The 23,367-nt window shown below is 41.3% G+C and overlaps 2 protein-coding genes across 2 annotated transcripts in view; both read left to right on the forward strand.

Annotated features, from left to right (window-relative positions):
* Positions 1-2,751: 2,751 nt before the first annotated feature.
* Positions 2,752-9,137, forward strand: klhl42 (kelch-like family, member 42). The gene is made up of 3 exons (XM_085437013.1): positions 2,752-3,913; positions 3,987-4,180; positions 6,713-9,137. The coding sequence occupies exons 1-3, from the start codon at positions 3,150-3,152 to the stop codon at positions 7,165-7,167; spliced, it is 1,413 nt and encodes a 470-aa protein (XP_085293139.1). The 5' UTR covers positions 2,752-3,149; the 3' UTR covers positions 7,168-9,137.
* A 2,456-nt stretch (positions 9,138-11,593) lies between these two features.
* nrip2 (nuclear receptor interacting protein 2) overlaps positions 11,594-23,367 on the forward strand; it is a 51,326-nt gene continuing 39,552 nt past the window's right edge. Inside the window, exon 1 of the mRNA XM_085436556.1 lies at positions 11,594-12,039. Within this exon, the coding sequence (XP_085292682.1) occupies positions 11,884-12,039 (156 nt within the window). The 5' untranslated portion in view covers positions 11,594-11,883. The remainder of the gene's footprint in view (positions 12,040-23,367) is intronic.

Genomic DNA, 23,367 nt, shown 5'->3' on the forward strand with positions numbered 1-23,367 from the left:
GTCGACTATCAAAATAATCGTTTGTGGCAGCTAGGGTTGCCAACTCCCTGAAAAATAAATAAGGGACACCTCGTGGCCAGGGCCGGGCGACCCAGTTGTCTTCACCCTTCCCAGTGTGGTGAATTTTCTAGCTCTTTTTTTGTGTGTGAAATTATTTTTTTTAACCCTTTGACTAGTGATGGGCAGATGAAGCCCCATGAAGCACTGAAGCTTTTCATCCAATTGGTTCACCCCAACGCGAAGCTTCATGAAGCTTCATTTGCTCTAGCAGGACACCTACTGGACGTAAAAATAATAGCTGGCATGAATTTGAAGAGTGTGGCATTTTGCACACAGCCTGTAAATGTCAACAACAAAAGGAGTGTGTAAAACACCTATAGTGTAGTGATGGCAGTATACTGTGTATATTTATGCTGGCAGTATGGAAAATGATTATTTGCGGCAAAGTTCGAACCGCTTCATGAACCAGTCACGTGGTACAGCCGGGCAGCGAGGCTTCGGACGTCATCATTTTCAGCTCCTCCCATAAATGAAGCAAGCCTCGATACGCGCTTCGCGGAAACGCCCCCTCCATTACTCGACACACGCTCCGAAGCCTCGATACAGAACGTCACATCACTACCTTTGACTTGAATTTGATTTAAGTAGATGTGTATTCTTTGTGATATGAACACATGTGAAACAAATGATCATTTAGCCATTTATTTTTAGCTCAAAATGACAACATTAACACATAAAACAGGTCTCTTTCTTAAACAGAAGCCTGTCATGCTTAACTTTTGAGAATATAAGTAAATCTTTCTTTAAAAGAACTCTGTCCTGCTTAACTTAAAATAATAGAAAACAATAGAAAGAAAAATATTCTTGTAACAGTGCACATTTAGTGCATTTAGTACAATTGGCTTCAGCTGAGGTATTATTTCAGCTTTTCTAATGCTAATCAGCTGCTCCCGTTTGAAAACCCGCTTGTTCCCATGATTACGCATCTTAACTCATCATCATTATTCATCTGTGTATTACTTTTATGTATTAGTCATCTATTTGTTGTAATCATCTATCCTTGCAGTCGTTTATTACACAAAATAAATTATATTATCACACTTCTGGCCACATAGCGCTGATATTCACTGCACATGCCCATATTAACTTTTTCCAGCCAGGTGTTTTCCTTTTCCCGTTCTTCCCTTTCTCTGAGGGGAACAAACATTGCTGCTCTAACGCTGGGCTCACACTGTGCGGTTTTAGGCCCATTTTGAGCCGATTTTTGAGTGATCGGACCGATTTTGGCCTTCATCGTGTAGTATACGTGGGGTAACGAGAAGTGATTAACACCTCACGACCAGCTCCCGATCATCAATCGCTCGTGAGCCGCTCACACTGCTCGCGCGCAAACACGTAAACGCCGTGAAAAAGACGGAGCAGCACGGCTGTGCAGCGTGTGATCTGGACACAAGCGACGGAGGCACAACTTGTAGAACTTTGAAAAGCTCATCCGAGCCTTTTCGATGTGGCCTCACAAAATTATCACGACCACAACAACCGTGAAAATAGTTGGATCTACATCGCTGCTAAATCACAGCTGCCTGATCATGTTTTTCATTAGCAATTTAGCAAAGTTGATGGTGGTGGTGTGTCTGTGTGAGTGAAAGACAGAGAGAGCGAGCGACAGATTTTCTGTTATAACCTTAATTTTATGGACGCACAGTGTGAGCACTCAGGTCGCATCAGAGCATCGGGCGTATAGTGTGAGACCTGCATCGTGACCTACCAACTTCTAACCCCTGCGAGTCAATCGTGCAGTTTGAGCAGGAGCTGAATAACGCGACTGAAAAAATCGCACAGTGTCTGCCCAGCTTTAGGTGTACTGTCGTCCGAGACTTGCACCGCAGTGACGGCGTTTGTTTCCCTGTTGGCCATGCTTCTTGTTGTGGTCATCTGTTGTCTTCCGGTATTTTCTCCGTAAGCGACCTTTCCTCGACCAATGAGATGAGCGGTAATCTGAATTGTCATACTCGAATTGTCATAAGTGTGCTGTCAGCTCATTGGTCACAAAGCAGGAGAGGGGCTGGGAATTATGTTTTCAAACAAAGCGTTAATTCCATAAACATTTATAGACTACTTTTGATTCTCACTGTATTACGGGACAAAGTGCGTCCCTTATTAGCTCAATACGGGACGTGTACTTTTGTTTCTAAATACGGGACGATTCCGTTTTTTAAGGGACGGTTGGCAACCCTAGTGGCAGCCCTAGTGTAAATCATTCTTCTGTAAATATGTACGTGAACTGGACTGAAAATGATTTAAAAAAGCAGCCAATGTCCAAAGAAAAACTTTGAAAGATATTCAGAAATCCTGGAGAACTGCTGCTCAAGCCCACTTTAAAAATGACAAGAAAGTCTGGTTCCTTGGAACCAAAATATGAAGAAATTATGGTCAAGCTGAGGTGACCACAGCCAAAAGCATCTCTGACAAAACCCCAAATTAAATTTTATTTAATTAAAAAATCTAAATAAATAATAACAACTAACTAATCAAAATTAGCCAAACCAAATAAAATAAGTAAATAGAAATAAATAAATAAATAAATAAACAATCACAAAAATAAATAGACTAATCAAAAGGGGGATCAAATATTTAACATACTCTTATCATTTATTCAAACCATGTTATGTAATTCTAATAACGACCTGCTGGGGGCAGTAAGGTGTCTTCGATACGCCTAATCTGCCAATAATTCCAATGGAAGAAGAAGACGCACATGATGTAGGGTGCAGAATCAAAACAGTTAAATTTGACAGCTCGACATTGTCCCTCACAAGGAAAATGTTATGAAAACGTTCCTGGCAGGCTGAGAAACAAACCGTGATATTCAACCAACATTTTCAGAAAGTGGGGCCGAGTTGTGGAGGAATGCCATCACGGGGAAAAGCTTCTTTTGGCCGGTTTATCCGGGAGCGGTTGCAGCGCCTCTACAGCTAGCTGATTAGCTTCCCAGCTCCATGGCGATCTACGGGCTGAGCATTACCATATATAGACCGGGCACGGAGCTCCCTGGCCGGTGAAATGTAAACGGCGACGGGCTCGGGAGACTGAGAAAGGGAAAGCAAAGACAAAACTCAGCTTGAGAGACCAAAACCACCATCTTCACCATGTCATCCGAGCAGATCATCGCCATCATCATGGATGACAAAACCTACGAGGTGAATAAAAAGAAGCTGATTGAGAAGAGCGACTACTTCCGAGCTCTGTACAGCTCGGGGATGAGGGAGTCCACGGAGGACTCGGTGCAGCTGCAAGGACTCAGCGTCCTGGGCTTGGAGCTGGTCCTGGAGTTCATCAACACCTCCAAAGTCCAGGTAGTCAACGAGACTCTGGAGGATCTGATCGAGACCGCCTCCTTTCTCCAGGTCACCTCCATCCTTAAGCTCCTCACTTCGGAGATCCGGCTGGAGAACTGCGTGGAGCTGTACAGCCTCTCCGAGGTGTATGGGACTCACGACCTGCGTACCGCTTGCCTCAAATACATGACCTGCTACTACCACCCCATGCTGAGGCGGCCCGAGTTCAGCAGCCTGGCCTCTGCTGTCAGGGACCAAGTCAAGGAGATGCGCATGAATGGCACTGCCACCCTGGTGGCCATCGGAGACTTCACCAGCCTGTCCCTGGACGTTCCAGATCAGGATGAGCCCTGGTCCATGCTGAGGTATGGAGAGGTGGAGCAGCGCTGGAAGCCTCTCGCCAACAACCTCCCTCCAGATATGATCAACGTCAGGGGGTATGGGTCGGCCATCCTCGATAACTACTTGTTCATAGTTGGCGGGTACAGGATGACGAGTCAGGAGATCTCTGCTGTGCACTGCTACAACCCCTGCAGGAACGAGTGGAACCAGGTAGCGCCACTCAACCAGAAGAGGTAACACGAGTCCCCACTTGGTCCCCATTGGTTGCCTTGCATCGCGTTTCAGTCAGTGATTCTTCTCATGCAGGTCCAACTTCAAGCTGCTGGCTGTACAGGGGAAGCTGTACGCTGTGGGAGGCCAGTGTCTGGGCACAGTGGAGTGTTACAGCCCTGAGCAGGACTGGTGGACCTGCGTCTCCTCGATGCCCGACCCGCTGGCTGAGTTCTCTGCCTGTGAGTGCCAGGGTATGATCTACGTCATGGGTGGATACACTGCGAGAGGTGTGTGTACAGGAGCTACAGCAGCATATACACTAACACGCCAACACAGTCCGACAACAGTTTGGAGAGTAACTGTGAATTTTCATCTAGTGATTCTTTCTCCTTTTTTTTTTTAAGGAGCAAAAAAAGCCCACATTTAGAGGTTGAAGGTGACGTGAATCATTTCACAGCAGAAACCACAGTGCGAGATGACCTGAATAAAATAAAAAATGCGGTCTTTAAAAGATAATTTCATTTATTAAGAGAAAAAAATTATCCAAATCTACCTGCCCTGTGTGAAAAAGTAAATACTCCTCTTGTTAACTCATAGATTAATTGTGATTAACCACATTTTTTTAGCCACACCCAATCCTGACTACTACTTTTTCATGGCACTGTAGTTATAACTCCTCCAAAAAGCCTCTGAGAAATGAAGGGAAAAAACAGAACTTAATTCCACAGAGTAAAAACCTCCCTGATGGCTGTATGGTATTTTTAGCCTCTGGTTAGTCTCAACAGATGTTTGTATGTCACGGTGATTCTGTTGGAGAAGACTTCCTGTTAAACGGAGTTCTTCCTCCCTGCTGTCGCCATGTGCTGCTCATAAGGGAACATCTGTTTTTTTACTTTTAGTGTCAGGTAACTGTAACTCTCATATCAAGGCAGTTTATAGTGTAAAGACAGTAAACAGTTTCCTGATACGTTTTACTGAAAACATCAAGATGTTTGTTTTGTTAAGTTTAATCGTCACAAGGGGAAAAAATTAGGCTTAAAATAAGAGAAGCGAGAGAAGAGGAACAAACAGAACACAGATACCCAGGACAGTGTCTTTTCCTTATACTGTGAGGTCACTAAGTAAAAGTGAGTTAAACTGAAAATGACTTTGTGTGAATTCAGATTTTCTTGTTGTTGCATTGTTGCACTTCCTCTCAGTTGGCTGTGGTGTTTGTCACGTTGTCCTTGTGTTGTTTTGTCACTGTTGACAGTTTGAAGTAGATGTTTTACATACCGTTAATGCAGAAGTGCATCCATCCCTTTCTTTGTTTTCCGTTCCTCACCATAAAGGATTTGTGATTATCCAAATCTGATCGCGTTTCCACACTGCAGCTTCTTCTGGTGATTTGTTAATAACAAAGTCTGAAACATCCAGCTTCACCCTCCTCTTTGACTCTAATGGGACCACAGTTTACAAAACAAACATCGTGTGCTTTGCAGCCATAAACTCATCAGCAAAGTGTTTACTGAGTTCATACTAAGAGGGAGCCGAGGACCTTTTCTCATGCACTTCTGTACAACGTAACCATCTGCCCCCTGCTGGCTGTTAGAGACGCAGGCTTTGCTGCACCACCAGATGTTTTTGGATCTTTCTTACCTACAGCTGTTTATATTCTCAGATTCAGTTCCTCTTGAGCTGCAGTTTACTTTTCTCAAACAAAATTAGATCACTTTTTACCCCCTTTAAAAAAACCCTCTAAAGGCATTCGTTAGAACCATTATGTCCATGTCACATTTTAGCGCCCAACGAGAATTTTAAGTAAAGTAAAAAATAATAAATACAATAAGCAAAAAGACAAAAATATAATTGAAATGAGAAATCACACAAAAAGTTATTAAACTTTTACAGTAAAAGCATGGACCGCTCATGCACCTTAAGGTAGTTACTACACACCCAGACTGATCTCTGAATGACTCATTATTTCTATATTGAGTAATTTAAGATTTTGGTAGTTTGGATCCTTCATATGGGGGCGATCGTGGCTCAAGAGTTGGGAGTTCGCCTTGTAATCGGAAGGTTGCCGGTTCGAGCCCCGGCTTGGACAGTCTCGGTCGTTGTGTCCTTGGGCAAGACACTTCACCCGTTGCCTACTGGTGGTGGTCAGAGGGCCCGGTGGCGCCAGTGTCCGGCAGCCTCGCCTCTGTCAGTGCGCCCCAGGGTGGCTGTGGCTACATTGTAGCTTGCCATCACCAGTGTGTGAATGTGTGTGTGAATGGGTGGATGACAGGTTGTGTAAAGCGCTTTGGGGTCCTTAGGGACTAGAAAAGCGCTATACAAATACAGGCCATTTACCATTTTACCATATTTGGGTCTGCTGAGCTGCTCCTGCTTCTTATAATCCTATAAACTCTTCATTTTAATGTGTATTTATCCCTTTACCAGTCAGCAACATATCGTTTATAATCAGGACACCTTTTCCCGGATTATCTCTTATATAACCTTAATTATAAGGGATTTATCACTGCTGGGTGAACAGGATATCAAAGCGGTTATTGCTTCCATATTTGGGTTTTTGTTTAAATAAGATGAGCAACTTCAATGCATCTCCCAGGTTGTAGGAGATTTTATAAGATTTAAAAACTATTCTTTATTTTATTATCGGTTTGTTTATGTTGGAGCACATTCTTACATTTCTCTTTGTTAATTATTCAGTCATTCTGTGTTTTTTTTATTTTTTTTTTGTTTTTTTTTTTTTATTTTGGGCTTTCTAATATTAAATATGTAACAATTACTCTCGTAAAGTTTTTTTTGTTTCTTCTTCCCATTACACCGGACAGAGAGGAACACAAACATCCTCCGATACTGCCCCATCTCTGACACCTGGACGACGTTCCGATCCTGCCCGGCTCACATCCGGAAGCAGCAGATGCTCTCCGTGGAGGATACCATCTACCTGGTGGGTGGATACACCCACGAGCTGGACACGGGGCTGCGGCGGCGACGTCCCAGCCAAACGGAGGACGTGCTGACGGTGCAGTCGTACAACGTCACCACAGGGGAGTGGCTCCAGCTGAAGGAGAACACGTCCAAGTCGGGACTGAACCTGACATGCACGCTGCACAACGACGGCATCTACATTATGAGCCGGGACGTCAGCCTGCCCACCAGCCTGGAACACCGCGTTTTTCTCAAATATAACATTTTCTCAGACGCTTGGGAGGCCTTCAGGCGCTTCCCGGCTCTGGGACAGAACATGCTGCTCTGCTCACTTTACCTTCCTAACGTGCTGTGACACGCAGAGCGGCGGGAAAGCTCGAGCACTGTTAACAGACCAATTATTGTTGCACTCATTGGGGATCTGTGGCGTCAGGGTGTGGTTGGCAGTTTGAACGCCTCGTGACCGCCGTGCCTCGGATTTAAAAACTTGAAAAACGTGCACTACGCTAAAGATACTGCTGTGGATGCAAATGGAAAAGCTATAATCACAAGTGTGGCCCAAAGCATCATCAGAGGTAGCACCAGTTTGTGCCTCTCATGTGTTAAAGTCAGCAGTCACCATTAAATAATCACCAGGTGAAGTTTAGAAAACACAGAACCAGCTGGTTTTGCCTTTTGAAGGCATTTCCACAACCCTCAAAAAGTCTCCTCTGACCATCTGGATGAGCACATGATGGTTGGATTGCAGATTTGAAAGGTGGAGGAACAGCATACATATGGTCAAAAGAGTCTTTTAGGGTCCTGGAAATGATGTTTGATGAGAAAAACATTTCCAATTCAAATAGTGTAAATTATATCACGTACAGAGCTTTAACAACCTCTTTGTGTGACGCAGCATGTGAAAACCAATCTGGAGTCCAAATTTCAAAACTTCTAGTTTAACATGCAAAATATTCATTTTTGTTTCTATGAATTTCTTTCAGAGAGACTAAAAAGTCTGCAGCATCACTGTGGGGATGAGTTTTCCTTATTATTTGTAGACTGTGACGTTAAAATGAATTTTTGAAAAACTGGAAATTAATTTTGCGCACAGCCTGGATCCTGCATATTTTTCACATGCTGTGTTACTCTTTAACATTTACAGCGTGACATTTCTGTCCACACTCTCTCCAAAAATCATTTAACAAAAACACTGAGAAAATAAACTGAAAGAAAATATTAAATACAGCTTAATTAAAAAATAGAATAATAAAAAATGCACTAATTAGTTTTAATTCTTTTTTTAATTAAAGTTTTTTTTTTTTTTTTTTTTTTTTTTCAGTTTTTCATGTTTTAATTTATTACTACATGGAGGATATTTAGCAGGTCCCAGGCTTAACAAAATTCAGAATAATCATTATAATAAAAACATTTTTTGGAAGCAGCTGACTCAGTAAGCACAGACTGCAAACACTAAAACTGCTGACAGTTTCTTTATATTTTTATTTTGGTTGATTTTTTTTAATTTACGAAAAAAATTTTTTATTCGTTTTATTTATTTCCTTTCTGTCTACTTTATTTTATTTTATTTTATTTTAACTAAAATATTTCAGCACCCAGAGTTTTCAGGCGATTTGAAAACCCCTCCGCCTTTGAAATGAGACATGATACTCCGAGTTAGGCTCTGTGCAGATCTCCTGCCTGCCACTGTTTTGTCTTAAGCAGACTTAAAACGCACTTTTCTACTTTTACATCCACGACCATACAAAACATGAGAGGCACTGACGAGGGCTGCATAACAGCATGCTTTCAAATCTAACGGCCACGTTATTCCTGATGTTTACACTCCATTGGCATCAAAGTTTAACATAACACAGCACAACACACTACAAACCTTAAAAAAATCTCAGAAACAACATGCATTAATGCGCTGCACATGGCAGGTAATCATAACGTGGCTTTGGTTTTACACTGCCAGTCGTACAAGGAGCAGAAGTTCTTTCAGAGGGAGCTTCATGTGTTGTATGAACACTTGCATAGTCTTACTCTTCAGAGAGACACTAAGAAAAGCTTAAAGCGCGATTTCATGAACTGATGCACACGTGCCTTCTGCAAGGATAAAAACAGGAAAAAAAGCACAAGATGCAGGACTCTGTTACATTTCCAGCAACCAACCAATATCGCTGTGTTTACTTTCTGATTTTTGCTGAAGCAGGTTTTGTTTTCATTTCTGCGATGAATGGAGGGACGGGTGCAGGTTTGAGAAGTGAGTCTGAAACTGCTGCAGTGGTTGTTTGACAGTTTGGACATTTAAGTCATGACCAATAAAGGTGAAGTTCAGGGGTCTGTTCCAGTGTCTTCTCTTTGCTAAATGCTATCCTACTAATCAGACAGACACACACACACACACACACACACACACACACACACACACACACACACACACACACACACACACACACACAAATAACGGAGAGTGTGGTTTGCACATTCACTGGTTTCATTACACTGGTTCCATTTCAGCCAGAGACATAAATCCTTCATCTGGCTATAAAATTCAGACATGCTGAGCTACCCGCTGTGGTGACCCATTGTGACTAGGGAACAGCCAAAAGTAGCTTATTTTCAACCAGCAGAAAGGACTGACTGTTTTTAACTCTGATAATCTATGATGTGACATCCTACCAAAATATCTTTTCCACTTTCCGGGAACATGACCCCGGAGAAAGTCCTGCCTCTGAGGGTCACCCTGCTCCATTCCTTCCCAGGAAAAGTTGGCACAAATGCCTGGCCTGCAAGTGCATTTGCTCCTAATTTGAGGCTTCATTCATGGTCCATGAATTAAGGGTTTCTGTGATATTATTTCCATCTTATATTAATTTGTTTACCCATTTGTGAAATATTAAACCTCAAATCAACAGAAAGATCATTTTTAGCTCACCTTTACTAGTATGTCTACTATCACAAGTCACCTATTTTGGCTTTTTCAATTAATTCAACAGTGTTTCTACAATTCTAACAAACTAGAAAGTTAATATTTGGTATATTCTTCAGCACAGCCTGAATTTTCTTGGCAACTTTTAAATTATTTCAATAGCCTTTCAGTATAAATCTCCTGGCTTCTTGAAAGACATTCAAAACTCTTCCTATGTCGGCTGCCTTTAGGTAATCCCACACTGCTTTATAACGTTGAGGTCCGCGCTCTGGGGAGGCTAGTATAAAACTGATAGTGCTCCAATGTGTGTTTCTCTTTCCAGGTATGCTTTAAATGTATTGACAGCGTGCTTTAGATCATTGTCATGCTGAAAAATGAAGCCAGCGCCACTCAAAACCTTTCCCGATGGTTTTATTTGGTGGTGCAAACACTGTTGGTACTTTTCTGTGTAATTCCATCAATCTTGACAAGATCCCCAACACCACCAGCTGAAATGCATCTCCAAACCATGACAGAGCCTTAATGTTTTACAGATGGCTCTAAAAACTCATTGTTACCTCTCTCCTAACCTCATCTGTACATACTGATGATGATTTGAACCAATTATACCTCAGACATTTCTCTCGGCAGCCACCCTTCCACCGAGGCCATTTCTGATGATGCTTCAGTGAACAGTAGATAATCACTTGAAGGGTCAGATGCAACTCTAATTTCATTGTCAGGTCTTTGATCTATTTTTTCATTTTGCTTAAGGACATGACTTTCAGTTACTGTTCATCTGCTGTGCCTTAAGATACAAAATTAATATTGGTTCTTCGCTAAGTTGTCCAACTGTAACACAGGACATGTACAGTACAAAGGAAAAAAAAACAGATTCTTTTCAATAATGGCTGGTTGTGCCTCAGTGCTTGTCTTGCATTGCCATTGTAATTGACCCAGAGATAACGTGGAAGGGCTTACGTGTTTTATGATTTAGGGGTTTCAAAACCTTTCTTTACTGATAGAAAAGATGCACGTTGGGCAGAAAAACTCAACCAGCAGGTGGCAGCACACAAACATCAAATCCCTCGGCAGTATTTTCCACTTCACCTTCACAAGGACTCCCTCTGCCAGATGAAAATTATACACTTTAAAAAAGCAGTCTTCATATATATATATATATATATATATATATATATATATATATATATATATGTGTGTGTTAACACGCACCCTCTGCAAGGATACACTCATTAAACGCTGTGACTGATAAATGAGCAGCCATACTACACTTCAAGGAAACCCTCCACACCTCCAGGCCAAATCACCACTGCTGTATAAAAATGTGTCATCGCGTAGAGGTCATGATGAACGGCATATTTATAGCTTTTGGTGGTGTGGATGGATGGAAAGGAGAAAATGGATTCTTTAATTCAGACGGGAAGGAAATCAATTGTTGCCATTGGTGGTGCAGATTGATCCCCTGTTTGGGGTCGGACCACAGCGAGCTCTTGCACCTACACAGCGGGGGACTGATGCTGCAAACTGTGTCGGGCTCAGAAGCAACACACAGGAGTGACAGACTGTGCGTGTGGGTGGCTGTGCCAGTTTAAAAGACTAGACGAGGCAGAGAAATGCTTACTGTGATGGTTAAGAATGTGGTTACAGATTAGCAGGGGAGCAGTGAGGTCTGATGTACAAAGAGTCAGCTGGGAAAATATGCTCAGTGTTTGGGGGTGAGGGAAAGAGGAAGGCTGAGAGGAGAGAGAGAGAGAAGCACTACCGAAGGCAGAGATGTATATGTGAGAGAGAGAGAGCGATACAAGGACAGACAGCTCTGAGGGGAGGGGAGGAAACACTTACACAGACTCTGTCACACCTTCCACACAGCCTCTGTGAGAGACTCAGCAGATCTTGACGCTGTGAGGAAAGATGCACATGAGAGGAGCAGGACAATAGCTCCTGGGAGAAATACATGCTCAGGACTATACAGCAGCATTTCAGAGAGAGCAACAGAAGCAACGTTTAGAGGTTTATTTTGCTGCTGAGGACCTTAAAGAGGACAAGAGCTTTATGTTCTTTGGAGGGGTTTCTCCTCTTCTGCTGCCGCTGTGAGGTTACAGTCTCCGTGCTCCCGTGCACAGCATCAGAAAGAACTGGTTTTAATAGCCTGAGACAATGAGCGAGGCGAAAAAAGGAGAGATAGCAATCCGGGATAAAGCCATCCTGCACCAGCAGAGGCGTCTGAAGCAGGCCACGCAGTTCACACACAAGGACTCTGCTGACCTCCTGCCCCTGGATGGTCTGAAGAGACTGGGCACATCTAAAGACTTGGTGAGTGAGCTGCATGAGTGTCTAAACTCAACTGGAGAGGTGGTGATGTGCATGCAGGTGCTTGGCAGCTGTCAAAGGTCTGCAGTGAGCAGATTAATTTGCCATAACCTGCTGATGACCTAACCCACACTTTGACTGAGCTGCAACAGTTGGGATTTTGTGATGTAATGTGATTATGTTATTTGTGTTCTGTGTTCGACTTGAATACAGTTTTCCTTGTCGATTATGGTCAATGATTGTTGTGTAATTTGATGGCATTTCATTGGCTGGAAACAAACCTACAGGCCTACGATGGCTGTACCAACAACACTATATGGTGTAGAAGGGTGTGCTGAGACACCTAAGAGCTGAAAGAGTCAGTGGAAGTTTAAGGATGTTGTAGATAGAGCTGGTGAAATAAAGAAATCGTTTGAAGGTTGCCAGGCTATTCCTTGCTTTGCACAAAAAAATTGGACAGCAAGCAAAAAATTGGCTTAAACTACCCCCCTGGTCTGGTTCCCTGATGGGAAACGGTGGAACGCTCCATCATGGTTGGGGGTGAGAGACTCTCTCAAAACCACTTTATAACAATATAAAATGAAGAAAAGCTGCAAATCCTCTTGTTACTGCATGGCCATTAAGTGTAACCTCTAAAATAAAGATTCATAAAACATTCACAGTCGTGCACTCTGCATACAGAGAGGGGAACGTCTTGTCAAAGGAGTTTACAGTTCACCGAGCAGGCCTCTCAAATAGAGACTGAAGTTAGTGCACACTTGGAAACAGACACACACTTTAAGGGTTGACATACAGGATGAAAGACAGCCTTGCAAGTAAAGTGGGGCAAGTCTGACCTGCTCACTTCCTCTTCCCCCAGAAACCTCACTAAACTGAAGTTGTTATGTACACTCTGGAGGAACTCCCTGTAATAATCTCAGCAATTTATTACTCAAGCTCTCCTCTGACACAGTTCTGGTTTGATGGTGGCAGCTTCGCAGGTTCCCCAGAGCTCTCTGAGAACCTGAGCACAGTCACGCTGGCACAGGAAAGCAGCTCTGGCAGCGCTCTGTGATCTGTGGATATCACGCTGCGATGCATTTACGTCTGCCAGATTTTAATACCAACATTTGCTGCTAGAAAAACATTCCTCCCCCCTTCTCCTCTGTCTCCACTGAGCTGCTTCATTACAATCCAGTGATGTAGATGTGTTTCCACTGACCTTCTTTCTTTCTTCACCCAGTGTCTGAGAAATACACATCATTTCAATGAATTACAATAACAAATACTGGAAGGACGCATGCTGTGATTTTATTTATTAACTAACATTTAGCTTTTCTTCAGCTAGCTCAAAAACTGTTGATCCGATTCGCTTCAAACCTGGCGGATATTTAGCTAAGGACTAGAGTAAGTGCATAGTTAAGTTTGAGTTAATTTGCATAAACGGTGCTCATATTTTGGCTAAACATTGCTCTTTGTTACACTGGCTGCTGCCTGCTCCACTCTGTTTGTAGAGCGTGCTGCACACATACAGACAGAGTCTTGTTAATTTGGCTTTTTGAGGATATTTATTTACATCAATGCATTCCCAATCTTCTTAACCACACATTTAAGTCCCAAACTCTAACCTAGAACCAATTCCACCTTTAACCCTCCAACCAGGCCTTCAAAAGCGAAAAAAGCCATCCAAGATGTTTTAGATTTTACAAAATATAATCACCCAGATGGTCTAAAACTCTCTTAAAGACAGCTGGACATGTTTCCAACTTATTTTATTCTGTGTCAGTACCATATGACTAATAGTATGATCTCAGATGACTAATCTGTGTGCATCATCACCTCTGTTTGTAGATACTGTGGTGGTCTATAAGGTCCCATTTTAAAGCCTCAAGATAAAGTTTTTTTTTCCAGATGTGGTAATGAGTGGCAGATGTGACAATGAATGGATAATTCTCATTTCTTAAATTTAGAATAACCAAAATTTACAAAGTGGACTAAATATATTATTCATTATGATCCAAAAAATGAGTGACTGAGCCCATAAACTAATCAAGTGTTCACCAGCAGATGTCTATATGAACATAAGATATTTTTGCAACTACAGCTATATTTAAAATAGAAAGCAAGCTTAAAGCACTTCTATGTAGACTTCTGTAATGAAACTCCTCTTTTATCTACAGATGTATAAAAAGGTCTTCTTCCTGTCCTTATCATATATCCTGCACGACTGCTGCCTAGGCCTCAGCCACACAAGTTCAGAGACTGGTTGGCAACTTCACAACAACTTCCAATTGCTAAGAAAAAGCATAAAAAATGATATAGTAATTAAATAGTTTTCTCTAACCAATCAATGAGTGTTTGCTGGGTGAAATTGGTCACAAAGAGCATGCTGCACCAAAAACCTCCTTGTGATTGCTTTGGTTCCTAAAAAGTTCCCTGTAGTCTGCATAGAAGACGTGAAGATGAGCATGCAAACACTTGCTAACTAGTAGCCACCATGAGGTAGTAAAACCTGAAAAGGTTTGATGCAAACCAGAAACGCAGCCGTCTCCCATGCAAACAACAGATGATTGCGGAAATCTTTTAGTGACCAAAGTAATCACAAGGTGGTTTTCAGTGTGGCACCGTGTATCAGCCAGCCAGCAACCACTCACTTAATGGTCAGGAAATTCAGATTTTCCCTAGCAACTAGAGGTTGCCAGGTGGTCAACATAGTCCAAAAAGAAGTGAAGAGAGCGGTCATAGAGGAACTCAAGTTTAATAGTCAGATCAAAGATGACTTCTTCATAGCAGTAACAAATATAACAAAGAGAAGTGTATATTTCTCTGATAGTGATTGTAAACATACACGGCAGACTCAGTGGCATTTTGATCATCTTTATTTTACCGGTTGCCGTACACACACACACACACACACACACACACACACACACACACACACACACACACACACACACACACACACACACACACACACACACACACACACACACACACACAGAGCTGCAGCTCTCCCGCTGCTCACTAAACTTTTAAGCCAGCGAGGCGTGATTGCAGATGCCGCTCAGGTGGGTCAATCGCACCTGCAGCAGCACCGCAAACCGCGCCCCGTCACAGTGATGTAAACACAAATGTCATGCTGCAATAGTTCAATATTTTTAATCCAACATCAGCTATGATTCCTTTGAAACTATAGCAGTGACAAGCTTTTCCGTACACGTGTAGATTTAACTGGGTTTCTGGTTCGGCTCATTCACACAGGTGCTTGTTTCTCTGCGTAACACTTGGCCTAACATTCACGCACACTCTGCACATCAAAGATAGTGGACTGATGGTTCGAACCACCAACCTTCTGATTATTAGATGACCCACTCGAAATGTTACTGTTTTGTTTTTGTAACAAAAATGGCAAAATTGGGGTCCGTCGCTGTGTGAGCTGTTTTTCACATTCATGTGCCCACTTTGGCCACAGTAATTCATCTGCTTATAAAAAGCCAGATCCTGAGTTCCTCATAAATGCTGTCTTCATCATATAGATTAAATATTAACTAAAGAGCATGATTTTTTTCCCTCCACATCACCAAGTATTTGTGATGTAAACTAGGATGATGAACACAGCAAACATTGACATATTAACTTTGTCATTGTGAACATGCTGACATTAGCATTCAGGTCAAAGCCTCGCTGCGCTTCACTGAGCTTCTAGGCTCATTGTTCCAGAGCCTCTTTGGCAGCTGAAAAGAGTCCATTACAAGCATGCATCTGAACATTATAAAAGATAAAATCAGAAAAACAAAAACTCAATAAAACACTATTAGAATTTAATGAGCAAGTTATCCATTTGCAGCCTGCGATTCCACATCTGCAGGGGCCTGAAAACACTCTTATCACAATACCAATTATCTTCTCCTTAAAGACAGAACCAAGCTCATCTCAACACTTATCCGAAATGCAATCTGTAGCACAGACATGGCCAGGGGGGGCCACGCTGCAATTAGCATGACATCTAAGTGATTTCTGATGTGAGAGTAGCTCCAGGAAAACTGAGGAGGGAGCTGAAATTGCCAGCAGTCCTCCACCGTGCCTGTACATCCTCCCCGCAGTCGGCCGTGTACTCACTCAGGCTCCGAATGAACGCACTATAAATAAATTAAAAGGAAGGCATGATGTGTTTCTGAGGACAAAAAGATGAGGTCATGTGGGTTCAGCTGTCAAATCTGCTTGTTTGTCTGCAAAGCTGTCTGCCTTTTCTATTTTCCAGACTTTTTATCCTGGTATTTTTAACCTAATTTAAGGATAATTGTAACAATAAATTAACATATATGTTGTTCCTTCTCTGGAAAATTCTAATAAAAAAATAAAAAAAATTTCTAAAGGCCACAGTGCCGTTCATTTAGAAATTTAGACTTAAACATGAAGTGAGAATAGTTTTGATAATACAAGAACATTTATGAAAAAATCCTGTTTCTACTCATTTTCACAATTATTTTTTTATTTTGTATAATTTGAAGGTGTCAGCTTTTGCAGACATTTTGTAAACTAACAAGTCAATTCCCAGAGAAATATGAAAACAGCCATTACCTGTAGCCCTAACCATGTTCCTGTTGTTTAAATTAATATTATGACAGTGTGGAAATGCTTTTATTAACATTTTTAGGTCAGAAGATTGATAGAAATCATTGAAATTACTGAAATCTGAAAAACAGTTATTTTGTTTGAGATTTCATATGGGAGCTATTTCTTAACATAAACCCCACAGCGCTACATCAAGAAAAGGATGTTTGTTTCTGTCACTAAAAAACACCTTTTTGCCATCCATGAGTCAAAATTTCAAGTTCCAAGTTCTTAAAAGTTCTGCAAACTCAAATGTCTGAAACAATAACTTGAAAGTTTGATTAGTTCTACCCAGAAAAAATTGAAACAAGATTCCACAGCTTAGCTGTCTTTTATTTATTTAGCTTTTTGCGCCGCATACACTGTTTTGATTTTGTTGTACATCGTTATAGAAACATTGTACTTGTCTATACACTATACACTGTCAAGTTTTCATGTACTTACTGTATATATAGTAACCAGTTAACAATCTATTATTTATTTCATAACTTATTCCAACATCTTCACATTTCACGTATAAATATAACAATAAATATGCAGTACGTTTTGCTACTGTATTGTCTTGTGGCCTCTTCTGTTCCCTACACTGAGAGTTGTAAAGCTATTTTGACTCTTAGACATTTGTTTTTGACCTTCAGGGGTCCTTTTTTAAAATTTTGGACAGAGCGACACTGGTCGTATCCTCCTGCTTTTCTTGGTTCTGCTATATTATGCAATGCTTAAGCTACTCATGAGATGAAATTTCAGGATATTTCTGCTCGTTGTTTTGTGTCTTATCATTAGACGAGTGGGTGGATACCAATCTCATATCTGTGGGATGAATTTGAAGCTGCAGCCAAATAGGTCATCTCACATTACAGCATATTTACGGGATGTGTGATGGAAGCTAATGTAGATGTAAATGTCAATTAAGATGAACTGTTAGCTTTCTAACACTTAACAGCAAATTACAATGCCGTCATCATAAGCAGGGTGGTTTTCATCGTCCATGCTTCTGTTTCAAGCTAAATCTAAGCATCCTGGATGCACAGGTGTAATTTAAAAAGTATTTTTTGCAGAAACACTTAAGATACAGAAATATCATGAAAGTATACCAACAAACTACATAATTTTAAGGACACAACACAATCAGCACTGAGTCTGTGCTGCATTATCTGACAGAAACCGTTGCATTTCCTGGTGATTTGTGAGTATTACCAGACAGATGATGCATAAATCCTACATGATAAAACACAGTGAGCTGTGGTCTATAGGGTGAAAATAAACAGCTGCACAACTGCGTTTACAAAGTTTAAAGGGAAGATTTAGGAGGCAGATGCCCCTTTACAGATCCATCCTTTTCTTTTTGGGGGGTCTGTTTGAATAACTCTGTCTTAAAACACACAGATATTTATACTGTACTTTGCTCCATGATGTCCTTTCACCCTGTGTCTGAAACTGAGCTCCAAAAATAGGACAACGTTGGTTAAAGATATAACCCGTGTAGACCTCTAATAAGCTTTTGACTATGAGGAGGAAGTTTTAGCCTCATGAAATTTCAGGCTGAGTGGTGAGTTTGCGTGTGCATATAGCAAAAAACAGAACAGCTGAGACTTTAACAAACAGGAAATTTATTACATCGGAACTTTAGGAGTGCAGGATTATAAAATGGGTCGGGTTTGTGTCATTATTTCATCCCAGACTTTTGGTCCTTTACACTTCTGTGGGAAAACAACGTTATGATTTGGCCTCTGTAAACACTTTCTTGAAGAGTTTATGGGTTCAGTCATTCGATTTTAAATCTTTGGAAATCTAAAATTCTGGTAGGAAACATGCTCGCTGGCTATAGACTTGTCAATCACAAGTCTTTAGCCAACAAGTGCACAGTTTCATGGTCTGACCCACAAATCCACTTGAAGGTCAAACATTGCAATGGCCAGAGAAACTGCAAAAAAACCCAAGAGCTACATTTCAGACTTTACAGGCCTCAGCATGTTAAATGTTCAAATTCATGAGTTCACATTCACAGTAGTATGAATTGTTTGGAAAGGTTTCAAGGAAAAAAACATGGTAGCATGGGTTATGTCTGCAAAAATGCATCTGAACAAACCAAAAGACTTTGAACAGATGATCAGACATTTGGCCATAATGTACATCTCCATTTCAGCAGAAACACAACATACAAAGAGTGTAGCACGGGGGTAGAGGGGTGATGATTTGGGCTTGTTCTGCAGCCACAGCACGTGGGCACCATAAACTGCTCTGTATACCAAAGTATACTGGAGTAGGATGTTTAGAGACAGCTAAAGCTTGGCTGAAAGTAGGTCATGCAACAGGACAATGATGTCAAACACAGCAGCCAATATGCAAAAAGGCTGAAAAATGAAAGAATTGAAGTGTTGCAATGAGCCCATGAATGCAAAAAACTGTAAAGAACTGTGGACCAAAACTCCCACATAACAATGTGAGAGACTGATACATACAGAAAACAGTTACTTCAAGGTTGTTGCGCAAGCTATTTAATCTTGAGGTCATAACTTGGCCATTTGACGGTTAATTATGATAATGAAAAAATATGATGCTACACAATCCTCATACTTAAAATCAATAAAAAAATGTTCACAAGCTCGCTTTTATTTATTTATTTTTTGCTGTAGCATCGTCTCCTTCCAGTTAATTTGAACTTGCTGGCCTGTCCTGTGCAGTGAGTAATTCAGCAGCACCACAGAGCCCGTTATGTAAGAGTGAATTTGTTTTGCTGCTCTTTTGCCTGAGGTCATTTCACTTTCAGCAGCAGCAGCAGCAGCAGCAGCAGCAGCATTACTCCAGCCATGTTTGGCTGTGGAGTCAGGGGAGAATTGAGCTTGAAAAGGGCAAAATCCACCTCTCGAACACAAGAGCGGCGGAGGGGAAGGAAAGAGACAGCTGGAGGTGGAGTCAGGGAGGAGGCGCAGTTTAGTGGGGCCGTTTTATGCAACACAATACAAACCTCTGAGCAGGCATATGACAATGTAAGAAGAGTAAACAGGAGAGGATGAGTGTTTGTGTTGGGCTGGAAACATCAACACCTGAGCTCAGCATAGAGCGAGTTATTGTGTAACCACTGTGCAACCGCGATGCTTTCCACTGTACACACTCAACATGTGCTCACCAAAGCTGTTGCAGCCTGAGAGACATGACAAATGTAGAAGACTCTGTGAGGTCTAAACCATCATGGGATTAGCACCAGGTCTAAGTCTAGTCCTAAAAATCAGGGGTAACCCATAAGCATAAACCACACCCAGTGTAGTTTGGACAATGGGAAATAAGATTTGTAAATATTTTAATGCGAGTTAGACAGAAGGATGTTTTTTTTGGAAGAACAATTTTCAAAAGCCAAAAATCACACACACACAGATTTAGGTTAGGGTTAGAAGTTGAACAAGGTGCAAGAAACATGCGTGAGGTGAATCTCCCGTTCAATGGAGCTCTATTAGAATGTGATCTAGTGATTATGGAGTTCATTTGAGTACAGTGAGCTCACTGTTATGTTCCAAAATTCAGTTTGAGATGATTTGAGCTTTGTGAGATGGTGTGTGATGCTGCTGGAAGCAGCTGTCAGAGGATGCCACCGTGGACATAAAGGGATGGACATGGCCAGTAATGATACTCAGAAAGGCTGTGGCGTGTAATCCCAGCATTTAACCACAACCACGAAATGTTCGAAATCATATTTGTCCACATTCTGATGCCCTGTTTGAACTTCAACAGGTTGTCTTGGTCATGTCTGCATGCTTAAATTCACTGATTTGCCACCATGTCATTAAGTGATAGATATTTGTATTAATGAGCAGTTGAACAGGTGTTCTTAACAAAGTGGCTGTTTAGTACGTAAAAGTTTGTCCTGAGCGTTCAGACATGTGAAATGGTCCTTATCAGCAGAGTTCATTCAGTTATTATAAATATACTCACCATTACTTTGTCCACAGTGTGTGAAATGTTAAATATTTGTATCTGTCAGTAGCAGTGATGGGCATAACGGCGTTACAAGTAACGGTGTTACTAACGGCGTTACTTTTTTCAGTAACGAGTAATCTAACTAATTACTATTTTAATCGTTACAACGCCGTTACTGTTACTAACAAGAAAATGCGGTGCGGTCGCGTTACTATTCTTCAATAAATAGATGGTTGAAGCTGTCTTCAGCTTACCGCGTTTTATATCAGTTGCAGGGAAGTAGCTGTAAGTAATCTGGGCGCTACAACTTTAAGCAGCTGCGCGCGCTCCCGCGGACGGCAATCACTTTCTGCCCGACGATCACTTTTTGGCACAACACCTGGAGCTAAGGGGCACACGACCACTTTAAGATTACAAAGCAACAAGGTGATATCTATATCAGTTTTCAAATTGTGTTGATAGGACACGCAAAAACCAGAGTCATGATAAACAATATATACACGTTGTTTTTCCTCAATAGTTTCCTCACGTTTACTGTCTAAGGACAGCGCTAGCAAGCACTCTCTGCTTATGACCAAAAAATAAAAAAACAAAACAAAAAACTGCCCTTTCGTGTTGGTGGAAAAATGCACCACGTCAACCAATCAAAAAATGATATGGCGACATGACATTTGGTTGTTTAGGAAGAGGGGGAAGTTTTTGGAGTGACGGCGAGAGAGAGAGAGAGAGGAGAAAAAGAGAGAGAGAGTGAGATGTGAGAGATTTGTGACGTTTAGCGTGTTTGGAGTGTAGTTAATGTGTTGTCTTGTGTAGTTAGTGTGTAGTGTTGTGGATAGATTTGTGTTGTGTGTCAGAACAATGAGGCGACTGCTGTCTCCAGGTAGAAAACAGGAGTGATACACCTGCTGCTGTCAGACCTGCAGGTATCAGGCTGTGATGTTCTCCTTTATAGTGGACAGAAATTTTTGGAGTGGCACAAATAATTTGTGGCATCTTATTGAATGCAAAACACCTGATTGTTGTGTAGATAATATCAAGGACTTCCACATTATAAAATCAGCTATTTTGAACAAATTTCACAGTTTTGAAAAAACGTTTCTCCTAAAGTATTGCACTACTTAAGCTTTGAAATGAAATCTCCTATTGGTGTTACTTTTGCTGCACAGTTTGCTCATTCCTCACCCTGCAGCTTAGCTGTCGGTTTGATCTCTTACAGACGAGTGAGTCAGAAGCCTGAGTGTGTGTGTGTGTGTGTGTGTTTGTAGGCCTGTCTAATCAAGAGATCTGGAGTCTCCAGGTACATCTGAGGATGATCAAAAGCTACAGAACTGGACTTGGATGTAAAACGGTGGCACAGAAGGAGCTTATAGAGGGTGGAAAAGTGAGCTTTACTTTAAATAAAACTAAGCACTGTGTCCAATTTAAACCAATAAACCCCGATCATCTATTTAAAGGTACAGTTCATCCTGAAAATAAAAATATCTTTACTTTTGCCTGTAGTGCCCTCTGTCCATTACTTTTTAGCAGAGGTGTGGACTCGAGTCACATGACTTGGACTCGAGTCAGACTCGAGTCATTAATTTTATGACTTTAGACTTGACTTGAAAAAATGTTGTAAGACTTGTGACTTGACTTAGACTTTTACACCAATGACCTGGGACTTGAATTGGACTTGAACCGGTTTACTTGAAAAGACTTGATATTTCACCCCAAATATAAAATGTAACATGCATATAGAGATTGAAAATGTGATGTCATTCTGGGGTAGAACCACAAAGGATTCTGGGAACTCGTGGCAAGAGGTACTAGCGCACGCAGGCTTTTAATTGAAATCAGTTATACAGCGATAAAAAGAAACACAAAAATGTCAAGAAGCTGTTGTATTATTAACTGCAATAGCCGGTCGCATGACAGCCACGGATTACGTCGTTGAAGAGAAATTGTTCGAGCCATGTTTCCGAAGTAACAAAGAGGCGACGGATGGCCTGGATCGCAGCCATTCAAAGACCAAATATAACGTCCCAGAACCCTCCAGCTCACAGGTTAGTCTGCTCCAAGCATTTCCACAAAGGTCAGTCTTCTGTTGTAGTTAATGCGTCATTTTCATAACATAATTGGTGATATAGGTTACAAGCAAGTCTGACGCTGAACAGAAATTGTCGCGCTATGCTCCTTTATTTATTGTGCATAAATAGTGAATTGTCCTGACACAATATTGTGTTTCGCTTCTGTTATTATGGTACATTGACAAAAACATACTTTTATTCACAGGATAAAACAGTTGTTTTGTATCACTAATTGCCCAGTGCGATTACAGCATACAGTATTATTGTCACTGCTACATTTCTGTAACGCGTACCAGAAATTATTTCCACTACTAATTAATTACCGTTGAGCTCAAAGGTTATATTAATAAACGGTTAACGAATGTGTATTTATGACAACGATTTGTGAGACTGGTAAACTTATGATACGTACGATGGTCTTTCGTTCTACACGGTGCATTTCAAGGTCCTGCACCCATCCGTCGGTAAACTGTACCTGGACTTGTTGCAGTGACCGGAAGTTACTAAACTTCATGAGTGTGTGCACTCACTCCAAGAACCGTATGATTATAAATATGCATATAAATATGCTACGATGAGATAGCTGACTTCATCTAACTAGCAAATGTTGTCCAGGCTACGTTGGTGATGCAGTTTTTTTTAATGTGTATGATATTTTTATCATGCGATTTTAAAGCCGGTCCTACAAGCGCATCCAAGAATAACATGCAGCTTATCTCAGAACTGTCGGTGAAAATTATTCTTGGAGCTAGGTTTA

This window comes from Copadichromis virginalis, linkage group LG17 (genome assembly GCF_057382275.1).
Source record: "Copadichromis virginalis isolate Kocher_CV1m ecotype Utaka linkage group LG17, C_Virginalis_male_GT1.1, whole genome shotgun sequence".
In the NCBI taxonomy this organism is placed as follows: domain Eukaryota; kingdom Metazoa; phylum Chordata; class Actinopteri; order Cichliformes; family Cichlidae; genus Copadichromis; species Copadichromis virginalis.

Coding starts and splice junctions, on each gene's coding strand:
- klhl42 (XM_085437013.1), top strand. CDS start 3,150: ATGTCATCCGAGCAGATCATCGCCATCATCATGGATGACAAAACCTAC. Junction 3,914..3,986: donor GCGCCACTCAACCAGAAGAG/GTAACACGAGTC, acceptor CTTCTCATGCAG/GTCCAACTTCAAGCTGCTGG. Junction 4,181..6,712: donor GGGTGGATACACTGCGAGAG/GTGTGTGTACAG, acceptor TACACCGGACAG/AGAGGAACACAAACATCCTC.